General features: G+C 38.9%; 1 protein-coding gene across 2 annotated transcripts; it reads left to right on the forward strand.

Moving 5' to 3' along the window:
• The first annotated feature begins 527 nt into the window (after positions 1–527).
• LOC112786771 (uncharacterized) lies at positions 528–6,830 on the forward strand. Of its 2 annotated transcripts, none has more exons than XM_072230267.1 (3): positions 528–4,726; positions 5,951–6,249; positions 6,465–6,830. In XM_072230267.1, exon 1 carries the CDS (start codon positions 753–755, stop codon positions 4,059–4,061), a length of 3,309 nt encoding a protein of 1,102 aa, XP_072086368.1. In that variant the 5' UTR covers positions 528–752; the 3' UTR covers positions 4,062–4,726; positions 5,951–6,249; positions 6,465–6,830. The 2 variants fall into 2 exon arrangements, with proteins under 2 accessions (XP_072086368.1, XP_025685936.2); XM_025830151.3 differs by having other exon boundaries at positions 5,951–6,179.
• Positions 6,831–12,987: the final 6,157 nt, after the last annotated feature.

Consider the following 12,987-nt stretch of genomic DNA (forward strand, 5'->3'; position numbering starts at 1 on the left):
ATTTATTATAGAATTTATTATTTTATTATAATATATTTGATTATTTAGTTAAAAAAATTTGTGAATCAATATATATAAACATATACAAATATATATACATTTTTATAAATTAAGAAATATGTTTTCAATATGATGGCACACGTGTGGTTTAGCACGTTGTCACGGAAAATTTTAGAAGGTTAGATTTAACAGTGTTTGAATAGTTTTCTGGAGTGTTTGAGAATACTCTAGATGGTTCCGGAACGTTCTAGAATGTCCTAGAAGGTCCCGGAATACCCTAGAAGGTTCTAGAAGACTCTGGAAGGTCATAGAGTATTCTAGAAGAGTGTAGATGTATATAGAAGTATAAAGAGTGATATGGAATAATCTAGAAACATTTAGAGAGTTGTGGTAGGATAGATATTTGTAAAGAAGGTTCTGGATGATTAATCTGGACCGTTGATTAGATTTAATCCTAACCATCCATTGAGGAGGTGGATGGCTATAAATAGGGATGAGAGTTAGAGTTTGGGTGTGAATCATTTGTAACCACACTTGAGCAATAAAGTGTTCTTTCACCAAAGCTTCCTTTCTCTTGTGTTCTCTTATGTTCTTAGCTTTCTTGCTAAATATTGAGGGTTAGGCTGACTTGGTCTTAGCTCAAGAGGTTGAGTAAGTCCGAGTGCCGACACGGTAGCGTTGGAGTGTGTCCAAGGCCGTGACAATTTGGTATCCGAGCAAGGTTCGAGAGGGAGCACAAGTCGCTTGTGGGAATGGCTTCTAATATCACCATGGAGCATGTTGAGTCTCAAAGGGGAAGGGATACTATTCTTTCTCAATGGGGAGGCAAGAAGGTCCGTTCTTCAAGTGAGCCTAGAGGTAAGGACTCTAACTTCTTAGAAGAAAGAGTTTCTATGTTGGAAAATGTTCTATCCTCTATGGATGAGCGCTTCCAAAGGATAGAACATGACAAGGAGACCCTCGAGGCTCACGTATTAGGAGAACTAGATGCTTTCAAAGAAAGCATGCTCCAAATTGAAGAGAAGCTTGAGAATTCCTTAAAGCTATTTGAGGAAGTTCGAGTTTGGTTCGAGGAGGCGAAATCTCGACCAACCATTATAAGGGAGACGACAAAGATTGATCTCCCCAAGCCAAAGGAGTTCAAGGGCGTAAGGGACGCTCGCGAGGTGGAGAACTTCCTATGGCAAATGGAGAGGTACTTCGAAGGCCAAGGGGTGGTCGAAGAAGCAATAAAGGTACGCACTGCAGCTCTCTACCTTTCTGATAATGCTACTTTGTGGTGGAGGAGAAAGTGCGTAGATATGGAAAAGGGCTCTTGCAACATAGCCACATGGGAAGATTTCAAAAGGGAATTGAAAAGACAATTCTTCCCTGAGAATGTGGTTTATGAAGCAAGGAAGAAGTTGAGGGAGTTGAAGCACAAGAGTACGATTAGCGACTACGTAAAGGAGTTTACTACTCTCACGCTTCAAATCCCCAACTTAGCATCAGAGGATGCATTGTTCTTTTTCATTGATGGACTCCAACCTTGGGCAAAGCAAGAACTACAAAGAAGGAATGTTAAGGATGTCGATGAGGCCATCGTGGTGGCCGAATCACTCACTGAGTATCATAGGGGAGACTCTAAACCTAAGTCTTCCTCCAAGCCTAGTTCTGCTAAAGGTGGGGGAGACAAGGGGAAGAGCTTCTCAACCAAGAAGGAAGGAAAATACTCTTCAAAGAAAGAGTACGAAGAAAAAAAGAAGGCTTTCGTGCCTAAAGGAGGATGCTTCGTGTGCAAGGGACCGCACCAAATGAAGGATTGTCCCAAGCTAGGGACTTTGGCATCTATCGCTGAGGAACGAGAAGCTCAAACTCAAGTAACTGAGTGTGTTGGATCTATCCAACACATGAATGCTGTGAAGGGCAAAGAGGCAAGCACTGCAGAAAAGAAAGGCTTGATGTATGTCAAAGCCTTTATCAATGAAAAACCCGTCATGGCTATGATCGACACTGGTGCTACACACAACTTCATCACGCCTGATGAAGCAAAGAGGCTTGGGTTGAAGATCACCGAAAAGAATGGCTGGTTCAAACTCGTGAATACCAAGGGTGAACCCCTTAAGGGAGTAGCAAAAGGGGTTGAGATGACTCTTGGTTCTTGGAAGGGCCTTGTGGATTTCTCAGTAGCACCCATGGACGATTTTAAAATAGTCATCGGGCTCGATTTGCAAAGGAAGGCAAATATAATACCTATGCCATACTACAATATAGTATGCGTCATGGAGAAAGGGTCTCCATGCATGGTCCCTACAATCTCAAAGGCTGGAGGAATTCCGATGCTCTCGACCATGCAACTCAAGAAAGGTTTCAAGAAGGAGGAGATGATGTCTTTGGCTTTACTACAAGAGGAGTCAACATCCAAAGGAGAAGATGTTCCCCCTAAAATCAAGGAAGTCCTTGAAGAAAATAAGGATGTGATACCTCTCGAGTTGTCAAAGCAGTTACCACCTAGAAGAAAGAGGGATGACAACATTGAATTGGAGTTAGGAGCGAAACCGCCTATCTCAAAACCATACAGGATGTCGGCCATTTCTATGGTTGAAGGAGATATTGTGCATACCATCAAGGAAGGGTTGCATCACGACCCACTAGCCAAGAAGTTGGTGGAGTTGGCTAGAGAAGGTAAGACCAAAAGATTTTGGTTAGAAAATGACCTTCTCTACACTAAAGGGAGAAGACTATACGTCCCTAAATGGGAAAATCTAAGAAGAAAATTAGTGAGGGAATGCCACGACACCAAGTGGGCTGGTCACCAAGGTCAGCGAAGGACCTTAGCACTCATTGAATCTTCTTATTATTGGCCTCAAATGAGAGATGAAGTGGAGAGCTATGTGAAGACCTGTCTTGTGTGCCAACAAGATAAGATTGAAAACAAGACACCAAGTGGGTTGTTGGAACCTCTGCCTCCATCAGAGCGACCGTGGGAAAGTGTCTCTCTAGATTTCATCTCTGCCTTACCGAAGTCCGAGGGGTTTGGATCTATTCTCGTGGTAGTGGATCGATTTTCGAAGTATGCTACCTTTATACCTGCCCCTACTGACTGCACTGCAGAGGAAGCAGCACGACTATTCTTCAAGAATGTGGTGAAGTACTGGGGATTGCCTAAGAGCATCATTAGTGATCGAGATCCACGCTTCACAGGACGACTATGGACAGAGCTGTTCAAACTCCTTGGGTCGGAGCTTCATTTCTCAACAAGCTTCCATCCTCAAACCGATGGGCAGACTGAGAGAGTGAATGCCTTACTTGAGTGTTACTTAAGGCATTTTGTGAGCGCTAATCAGAAGGATTGGACAAAACTCCTCGACATTGCTCAGTTCTCATACAATTTGCAAAGGAGTGAGTCTACAGGGAAGAGTCCGTTCGAGATTGTGACTGGACAACAGCCGCTTACGCCTCACTCTCTTTCTTCCTCTTACTCAGGGAAGAGCCCTGGAGCTTATCATATGATTAAGTCATGGGAAGAACAAGCAGATGTCACTCGTTCTTACCTCGACAAAGCTGCCAAGAGGATGAAGAAATGGGCAGATAAGAAGAGGAGGCATGCAAGCTATCAAGTGGGAGACAAGGTAATGATCAAACTTCTTCCACAACAATTCAAAGCCTTTCGCAAGGTTCATAAGGGTTTAATCCGCAAATACGAAGGACCATTTGAGATCATTGGACGTGTTGGGGAGGTTGCTTATAAAGTACAACTCCCTCCCTCTATGAAGATCCACCCGGTCTTCCATGTGAGTATGCTTAAACCATATCATGAGGACCAAGACGAACCGAGTAGAGGTAACTCAAGTCGTGCTCCGCCTGTGGTGATTAGATCTTTTGACAAAGAAATCGAAGAGATCCTAGCTAATCGCGTCGTGCGACGAAGAGGAGTACCACCAAGTATCCAATACTTGATCAAGTGGAAAGGGCTCCCGATAACTGAAGCTAGCTGGGAAACTCGCGAAGATCTGTGGCAATTTCAAGAACACCTAGAGCGCTATCATGAACAGAACGCGACGAGGACGTCTGCGCATTAGGTGGGGGAGAATGTCACGGAAAATTTTAGAAGGTTAGATTTAACAGTGTTTGAATAGTTTTCTGGAGTGTTTGAGAATACTCTAGATGGTTCCGGAACGTTCTAGAATGTCCTAGAAGGTCCCGGAATACCCTAGAAGGTTCTAGAAGACTCTGGAAGGTCATAGAGTATTCTAGAAGAGTGTAGATGTATATAGAAGTATAAAGAGTGATATGGAATAATCTAGAAACATTTAGAGAGTTGTGGTAGGATAGATATTTGTAAAGAAGCTTCTGGATGATTAATCTGGACCGTTGATTAGATTTAATCCTAACCATCCATTGAGGAGGTGGATGGCTATAAATAGGGATGAGAGTTAGAGTTTGGGTGTGAATCATTTGTAACCACACTTGAGCAATAAAGTGTTCTTTCACCAAAGCTTCCTTTCTCTTGTGTTCTCTTGTGTTCTTAGCTTTCTTGCTAAATATTGAGGGTTAGGCTGACTTGGTCTTAGCTCAAGAGGTTGAGTAAGTTCGAGTGCCGGCACGGTAGCGTTGGAGTGTGTCCAAGGCCGTGACAACGTGCCGTTAAGGTGTCTTCACCACCACCACCACAAGCTAAACCCTAAACCCTAAACCCTAAACCCTAAACCCCACCACCACCACCACCACCCTTCTGTGCTCCCAGGTGAACCACTACCTCCCTCCTACTACTACTCCACATTCATTGCTTGAATTGAACTTACTTCATGCTTCATAGTCCCTCAGTAGATTAAGTTGTCTACTTTGATATGTGTTTGTAATTTTAGAAGAGAAAAAAGAAACAACAAACAAACTGAAGGACTTTAGTTTGCTGGCCTAGCATGGGTTTATTTTATACTAGAATTTGAATTCAAGACCAACTTGGTGTTGGATTTTAGCCTATGATGCACAGACACTGACACGGACACGGGACACGACACGACACAGGACACGCCGACACGCGAATTTTAAAATCTTACATGACACGAGGACACGCATATATATAAAATATAAAGTATTTTTTAGATGAATTGTAATGATATTTTGATATTTTATTGATATTAAAATATAAATTAAAATTTTTAATTATTTTTAATGTCTTATTTTAATTATATCAAGTATTTAAAATATTTTTTGTTTTAATAAATAATAATATATACTATATCTAAATTTATTTTAAGAATATATGTTAAGAATAAGATTGGACACGCGGACACGTAATGGTATTTAGGTGTGTCCAGGCGTGTCCGGAAAAGAATTTTTTATTTTTTATTAAGACACGGTTAGACACAGCAGACACGCGTGTCGGACGAGTGTCGGTGAGTGTCGTGTCCGAAATGTGTCCGACACGCGAATACGATAACCCAGAAAAGTGTCCGTGCTTCATAGATTTTAGCTATTTGGAAAGGGTTTTTATCTGCAGTGATATATATTATCTGTATGTCAATGTTTAGTAGGTTCAATTGCATTGAGATTCAATGTCTGTTGGAGTGTAGTGGCAGATACCCCTTTTCTTAATAGTGGTCTTGGGTTGGGAGAGTCATGCCCTCTGTGGGGCATCTGTGATACTTGAATATATTGCTTCTGATAGAAAAATACTTGTGATTTTGACAAAAGCAAAATGTGCTTTTGGAATTGGTTTACTAATTAAGAAGGTTCCTAGGTTTGAGTAGACTTGGAATACTAATGGCTTACTAAAGAAAATAAAAAATAAAAAAAAAAAACATCTGTAATAGCTAATGCAGTTTAATTCTTGAGTTGAATAGAACTAACTTTATGGCATGAATATTACTCTATAAATTTGATAGGTGTAATGTCACTTGCTGTTAAATCTCATGCAATCTGTATGGTTGTTTCTTCAATTGTGTTTAAGCTGTTTGTTTAATTGTAGCTACTGATGGATCTCAAGCACCCCACAAGAGAATAAGAAGAATGGAAGGTCCTCGGAAAAGCATGGAAGATTCAGTTCAGCGCAAAATGGAGCAGTTTTATGAAGGGAAAGATGGGCCACCTCTCCGTGTTCTTCCGATTGGTGGGCTGGGTGAAATTGGGATAAACTGCATGCTGGTTGGGAACCATGATCGCTATATCCCCATTGATGCCGGAGTTATGTTTCCAGAGTAGGTCTTATTGCCCCAAATAACCTCCCTCAATTACCCTACTCACTTAGCCTGAACTGTTGTTATGTAGGTAATTTCCCTATTAAAAGACTCTGCTGATTAAGCATCAACTAAAGTTAGTATTGAATCTGAAATTCAAGATTGTTTAATCTTTGCTATATGAAGGACACTTGAAAATTCAAACACTTTGAAGTCATATCAAGTTACTGCTTGAAAAATTATTGTTGTTTTGCATTCCTTTATTAGTTAGCTGAAATTTATTTTTATATATGGTAAATATTTCAGCTATGATGAACTTGGAGTCCAAAAGATCATACCTGATACAACATTTATAAGAAAATGGAGCCACAAAATTGAAGCACTTGTTATAACACATGGTCATGAGGATCACATTGGAGCGTTGCCTTGGGTAAGGCCTACTTCACATTTGAACTTTGTGCTTGGGTTGTTGATGAGAAGGCTCAATGTTTGAGGCATTGTATGTAGTATTCAATCAGTCATGCCTGGAAGCAATTAGGATAGCTACAGTCCTTAAATGAATATATATTAGTTTTTAACATTGTGCCTTGTATAATATATTTTATTCCATTGATGTTCATTCTCATTGATAATTTATTTATTCTTAACAATGAGTTTGGTCTGTTATTTGTATCTGCACTAAACATAATTTTTGCATGATCCCTCACGTCATTCCAGCATTGGATTCCAATACACCAATTTTCGCATCTTCCTTTACAATGGAGGTAATTTAGCAAGAATATTTCTTCCTAAATGCTATGTTTACTTGGATTGAATATGGATCAGCAATGATGTTTTGTAGAAAGTGATAGAGGTGACATGCTTTGCAACACAGCTTAAGATGTCTAACGTGCTCTTGAATTTTTCATTTTGTGTCACCATGTTTGATGGTTTCAGTGGCTAAGAGAAGGGGGGGGTTGAATCTTAGCCCCTTTTTCGCTTGCTAACACTTGCTGGATTCAGAGGAGACTTTTCTGTTTTTAGCTCGTCCCTAGCCACGAGACATTTTCATTTTGTCTCGTCACTTGGCACGAGACATTTTCGGTTTTTGCTCCTGTGCAATAGAAAACAGAAATGGAGTAGGAGAGGAAGAAAATTACACCAAGATATATCCTGGTTCGGCTGCTAAGTGCAGTGCAGCCTACATCCAGTCTCCATCACAACAATGATGGAATTTCACTATAATCAAATAGATTACAACTTGTAAAGTGCTAACCCAACTTACAAGGGGATTCCCACAGAATCATGAAACACAACACAGATGTACAAAGGAACTCTAAGACATCTATGGCTTTTTCTTTTAATTTTGCACTCTCTGCCTTTTTCCGCTCTATGGCTTTTTCATTACAAACCTCACTGTTTGCCTTTTACCATGAGACTCAAGACATGACAAAATTAAACAGAAAAATATTAAACAGAATACATTGAAGGAGAAGAGAAAACTGTTAGCTCAGGTAGCTCTGAGAACTCTGTGCCTTGCACTCTCAATTTTTCTCCTTGCTTCAAACAGTGGCTGTCCACCCTTAATATAGAAGAGGGGAGCCTCCACTTATTGAAGCCAAAACTGAACCAACTTCTTCTTCCTTCAACAAAACCGGTTCGGCCACATAGAGAGAGAAGAGATAACCATGCATTAACCAACATGCAATTACCTCTAGTCCTTTCTTGATCATCACCCTTCATCAATCCGAGCTCTCCATCCTTGGCTTGCTCTCCAAGATGGAATTCTGGCCCTTGATGCTTCATGATGATGATGACTTCATCTGCTTCAATCTCTGCCTTCAACCATCACTTCGCCACTCTAGCTACTTCCTGTGGTGGTTGAGCAGAATCGAAGACAAGCCATGCTTCAAGAATCTCCTCCAGCTGGCCGAATCTTCTTCTTCCATTTTGAGCATGAAAGACTCAAGATAACCTCACCAAATCTAACCACATTTGGTGAATATCTTAGCCACAGCTCATTTTTATTTTAGTATGTTTTCTTGCCATCATTGTGATGGTCTTTAGGCTTGCTTTCTCTTCATCTCGGTAGCTTACTTTTGCTTCCATGGCTGCCAATATTTTCTGAGTAAAGACCGAAGAGAGAAAGAGTTGTGAGAGAGAAGAAAGAGAAAATATTCAATGGGTTTGAACAATAATCAATGAACAAAGAGAGAGAATGTAAAAGTTAATTCAAGTTTCCCACTTCCCTTTGTTGAGTAGCGTGTAGTGTCATAATAGCTATCAAATCAATCTTCTCTCTTTTTCTTATGTTTCCAATGTATTAATTAAATTTGAAATCCTTCAAAATAATGAAGTGGAATCCGTTGGAAGCATTTAGGCATTTCATTTGCTTCATGGATTCGAATAAGGCATGGAAACATTCATCAACATTGGGCTTGGTAGCAACAATATTTGATCTTGGCCCATTAATAACATTTGCTTTCCTGATAAAATTTGGAACATGCATAAAGCAAGTGGAAAGCATGTAACCCACTTGGGCTTAGATCAGAAAATTATTTGGGCCCAAGTAACATTAAAACAGCCACATTTATTTTTGTTATTAAAACCAAGGCTGAGTGTAAATTGGGCTTAGCACAATACATTTATTTCCGGCCCATGATTAAACCTGCAGCAAAATTATAATCATCAATGTATTGAATAAAAATTCAGATCAAATAATTTTGCAATTAATTAATTTTAATAATGTTTAGTCATCACACATATTAATTTAGAGTTTTCCAAACTCATCAATCTCCCCCTTGATGACAAACAATATTAAAATTGAAATGGAAAGAAATTTAAAATTGAGTAAGAGTACTCCCTTTAAATTTGTATTTCTCCCCCTTTCAAATTGTCACATTGCTCCCCCTTAATATATGCTGTTTTTACCAAGGGAAGCATTAACCTGTAACAATTTTAATCAAGCTTCAAATAACAATGTTATTTAGCATATTTATTACATGATGCTAAATGCTTGATTTATGAGCAGAGTTGGATGATAATCAAAACTCATTTGTTATCAATAATTTGATTTTCTGCTCAAACTTACACATATCAACAGAACACAAACCAGTGTTGTTCAGAAAATTTCCAAATATTTTCCAGTCCAGATATCAGAGCAATGTCATTCAAAATAAGGAAAATATTTTTGAAACACATAATAGCACATCAAAGCATGGCAGATGTTAGATAACACAGTTTAAAGGAACTGCCAAAAATAAATTTTCAAACCAACAAGTTTGTCAAATATGAACCATTAGCCAGGCATCACCATAAATCAAACATCAAATGCAGTTCATATATCAAGGATCATAATAGAACAAATGCATTCTTTGAACAAGGATAGTCATGAATTTTCAATTTGAAAATTTCAACCCTTGTCCCCTGTTTTTCCAGCCCCTGTTTTATTCCAATTTCAATTTTGGAATCTAAATTTCCTCCCCCTTTTGGCATCAAGGGGCATAAAAACCTGCAACAAGAGACATGAGCAATACATAATATTTATAACAAAGCAGTAATTGTTCAGAGTATCATACGGCAGGGAGTATCAAGTCATGCCTTTACAAAAAACAAAAGAAGGATTGAGCCTATTGTTGCCAATATCAAATAAAAGTAGAGGAATAGTCACTAATCATCAGAAACATTGAACTCAGAACCAGAATCATCTTCAGAATCTCCTGTTCCCATTTCATCATCAAAGGTTTGAATCATGAAACCGACCCTTTCATAGCACTTCCTCCAGGCTTTCTCATTTGCATACGCCAGTTTCCGGGCAGCCTTGCTTGACTACATGTTGAGTGAGCTTCCAAGGAAGCAACACATGCCGGACGTGCTTCTTCTATCCACTCTATCTCCCGCATAATCTGCATCACAAAACCCTACTGCACAAAATTCATCAGATTTAGGATACCACAAGCCATAATCACAAGTTCCCTTAATGTATCTAATGATGCGTTTAACAGCCGTAAGATGGGATTCTTTTGGGTGAGATTGAAATCTTGAACATACACCCACACTTTGAACAATATCCGGTCTAGAGGAGGTAAGGTACATGAGTGAACCTATCATTCCTCTATACCTTGTTTCATCCACATCTTGACCATCATCATCCTTTTCAAGTTTTGTGTTGGGATGCATTGGTGTACTCATTGCTTTGGAATTTTCTAGGCCAAACTTTTTGATAAGTTCTTTTGCATACTTTCCTTGGTAAATAAAAGTACCACTAGGAGTTTGTTTAATTTGGAGGCCAAGAAAGAAGGTAAGCTCTCCCATTAAACTCATTTCAAACTCACTAGTCATGAGTTTTCCAAACTCTTCACACAAGGAAATGTTGGCCGATCCAAATACAATGTCATCAACATAAACTTGAACAAGAAGTATGTCATCATTAGATGCTTTAATAAATAAAGTAGTGTCGGTGGTACCCCTTTGAAATTGATTTTCCAACAAGAAGGCACTAAGCCTTTCATACCAAGCTCTTGGAGCTTGTCTAAGACCATAAAGAGCCTTAGTTAATTTGAAAACATGATTTGGAAACTCCTTTTGTTCAAAACCGGGGGGCTGTGCCACATACACTTCTCTATCAATAAAGCCATTAAGGAAAGCACACTTAACATCCATTTGAAACATTTTGAAACCTTTATGGGCAGCATAGGCAAGAAGCAATCTAATTGCTTCCATTCTAGCTACCGGAGCAAAAGACTCATCAAAATCTATACCCTCTTCTTGATCGTAACCTTGGGCCACTAATCTAGCCTTGTTACGAACAACTTGTCCATCCTCACCAAGTTTATTTTTAAATACCCACTTAGTACCGGTAACTTTCTTACCATCCGGATGAGGTACTAGTGTCCAAACCTCATTCTTGTCAAATTGAGCAAGCTCTTCTTGCATTGCTTTAACCCATGATGGATCCTCAAGAGCTTGTTTGACATTGTTGGGCTCTATTTGTGACAAGAGAGCAAGATTGCTAGGTTCGGTTTGCCTTTTGGTGGAGGATCTTGTAGTTATGCCATGAGAAGGATCACCAATGATGAAATCATGAGGGTAACCTCTCATAGACTTCCATTCTCTAGGCTTTCGGACAGGTGTAGAGCTTTGATGAACTTCTGGTTGTCTTACTGTTTCAGTTGCTCGTGCCTGTTCAGGAGATAAATTGGAAGTTTCTCCTACAATCTGACGAGACAAAACCGGGCTGACAGATTCTTCAATTTGAACAGATTTGGGATTTTCTTTACTTGTTCCAGCCTCTTCACAATCTGAATCAATATCCTTCACAATACTGGGAATTAAGTTAGAATCACAAAAGGTAACATGTATGGATTCCTCTATTGTCCTATGCTCCTTGAGATAAACTCTATAGGCCTTGCTTGTGGTGGAATATCCAACAAACATTCCTTCATAGGATTTTGGATCAAACTTTCCAAGGTTTTCTTTATTATTGAGCACAAAACATTTGCATCCAAAAACATGAAAATACTTAAGATTTGGAGGGGTTCCTTTCCATAGCTCATAAGGTGTTTTCTTTAACCCTTTTCTAATGATTGTTCTATTCAAAATATAACATGCTGTGTTCACAGCTTCAGCCCATAAGAATTTAGGAATTTCACTCTCACACAACATAGCCCTAGTCATTTCTTGAAGGCTTCTATTCCTTCTTTCAACCACTCCATTTTGTTGGGGGGTTCTAGGACATGAAAAATTGTGAGAAATCCCTAAGTCATCACAGAATTTTTCAAAATTTTGATTTTCAAATTCTCTTCCATGATCACTTCTTAAATGGGCAATTTTCAAATCCTTTTCATTTTGAATTTTCTTACAAAGGGTGGAAAAAGCATAAAAGGCATCATTCTTATGAGCAAGGAAAAGTACCCAACCAAATCTAGAGTAATCATCTACCACCACAAGACCATAATGTTTACCTCCTAAACTTTGAGTTCTAGTAGGACCAAAAAGATCAATATGCAACATTTCCAATGGCCGTTTGGTTGATATTCCATCTTTTGATTTAAAAGAGGATTTTACTTGTTTGCCCAATTGACAAGCGTCACAAGTAAGATCCTTATCAAACTTGATGTTTGGAATCCCTCTAACCAAATTTCTTTTAACTAGCTTAGAAATTTGATACATGCTAGCATGTCCCAACTTTCTATGCCAAAGCCATTTTTCAGATTCAAAAGATGTGAAGCATGTTACATTTTGTTCCTTTAAATCCTCAAGAGTTAATCCATACACATTGTTGCATCTTTTAGCTTCAAAAAGAACATTCCCAGTTTTTTTCACACACAACTAAACAAACAGATTTCTTAAAGATAACTTCAAAACCCAAATCACAAAGTTGACTAACACTAAGCAAATTATGTTTCAAGCCATGTACAAGGAGAACATCATTTATACAAGAAGAAAAGTTTTTACCAACTTTCCCAACAGCCACAATTTTTCCTTTTGCATCATCACCGAAAGTGACAAGTCCTCCATCATAGTCATCAAGCTTTATGAAGAAGGTTGCCTTTCCGGTCATATGCCTAGAGCATCCGCTGTCCATATACCACACATTTTCTTTCCTTTGGGATGCTAGGCACACCTACAAAACAATGCTTAAGTAACCTTAGGTATCCAAATCTTTTTGGATCCTTTTACGTTAAACCATCTTCTATGTCCTAAGCCATTGTAATCAAAAACAATTTTATAAACCTTGTTACCAACCATTCTTTCACCGAAAAAGCATTGAATGGGAAAGTGTCCATTCCGATTGCATAGTCTACAAAATCTTGGAGTTGCCTTTTTGTTAAAGTAGGTGGGATCTTGA

The sequence above is a fragment of the Arachis hypogaea genome, chromosome 20 (assembly GCF_003086295.3).
Source record: "Arachis hypogaea cultivar Tifrunner chromosome 20, arahy.Tifrunner.gnm2.J5K5, whole genome shotgun sequence".
Classification (NCBI taxonomy): domain Eukaryota; kingdom Viridiplantae; phylum Streptophyta; class Magnoliopsida; order Fabales; family Fabaceae; genus Arachis; species Arachis hypogaea.

What these genes read in the sequence shown, in the direction of transcription:
- LOC112786771 (XM_072230267.1), top strand. Translation starts at nt 753, where the DNA reads ATGGCTTCTAATATCACCATGGAGCATGTTGAGTCTCAAAGGGGAAGG.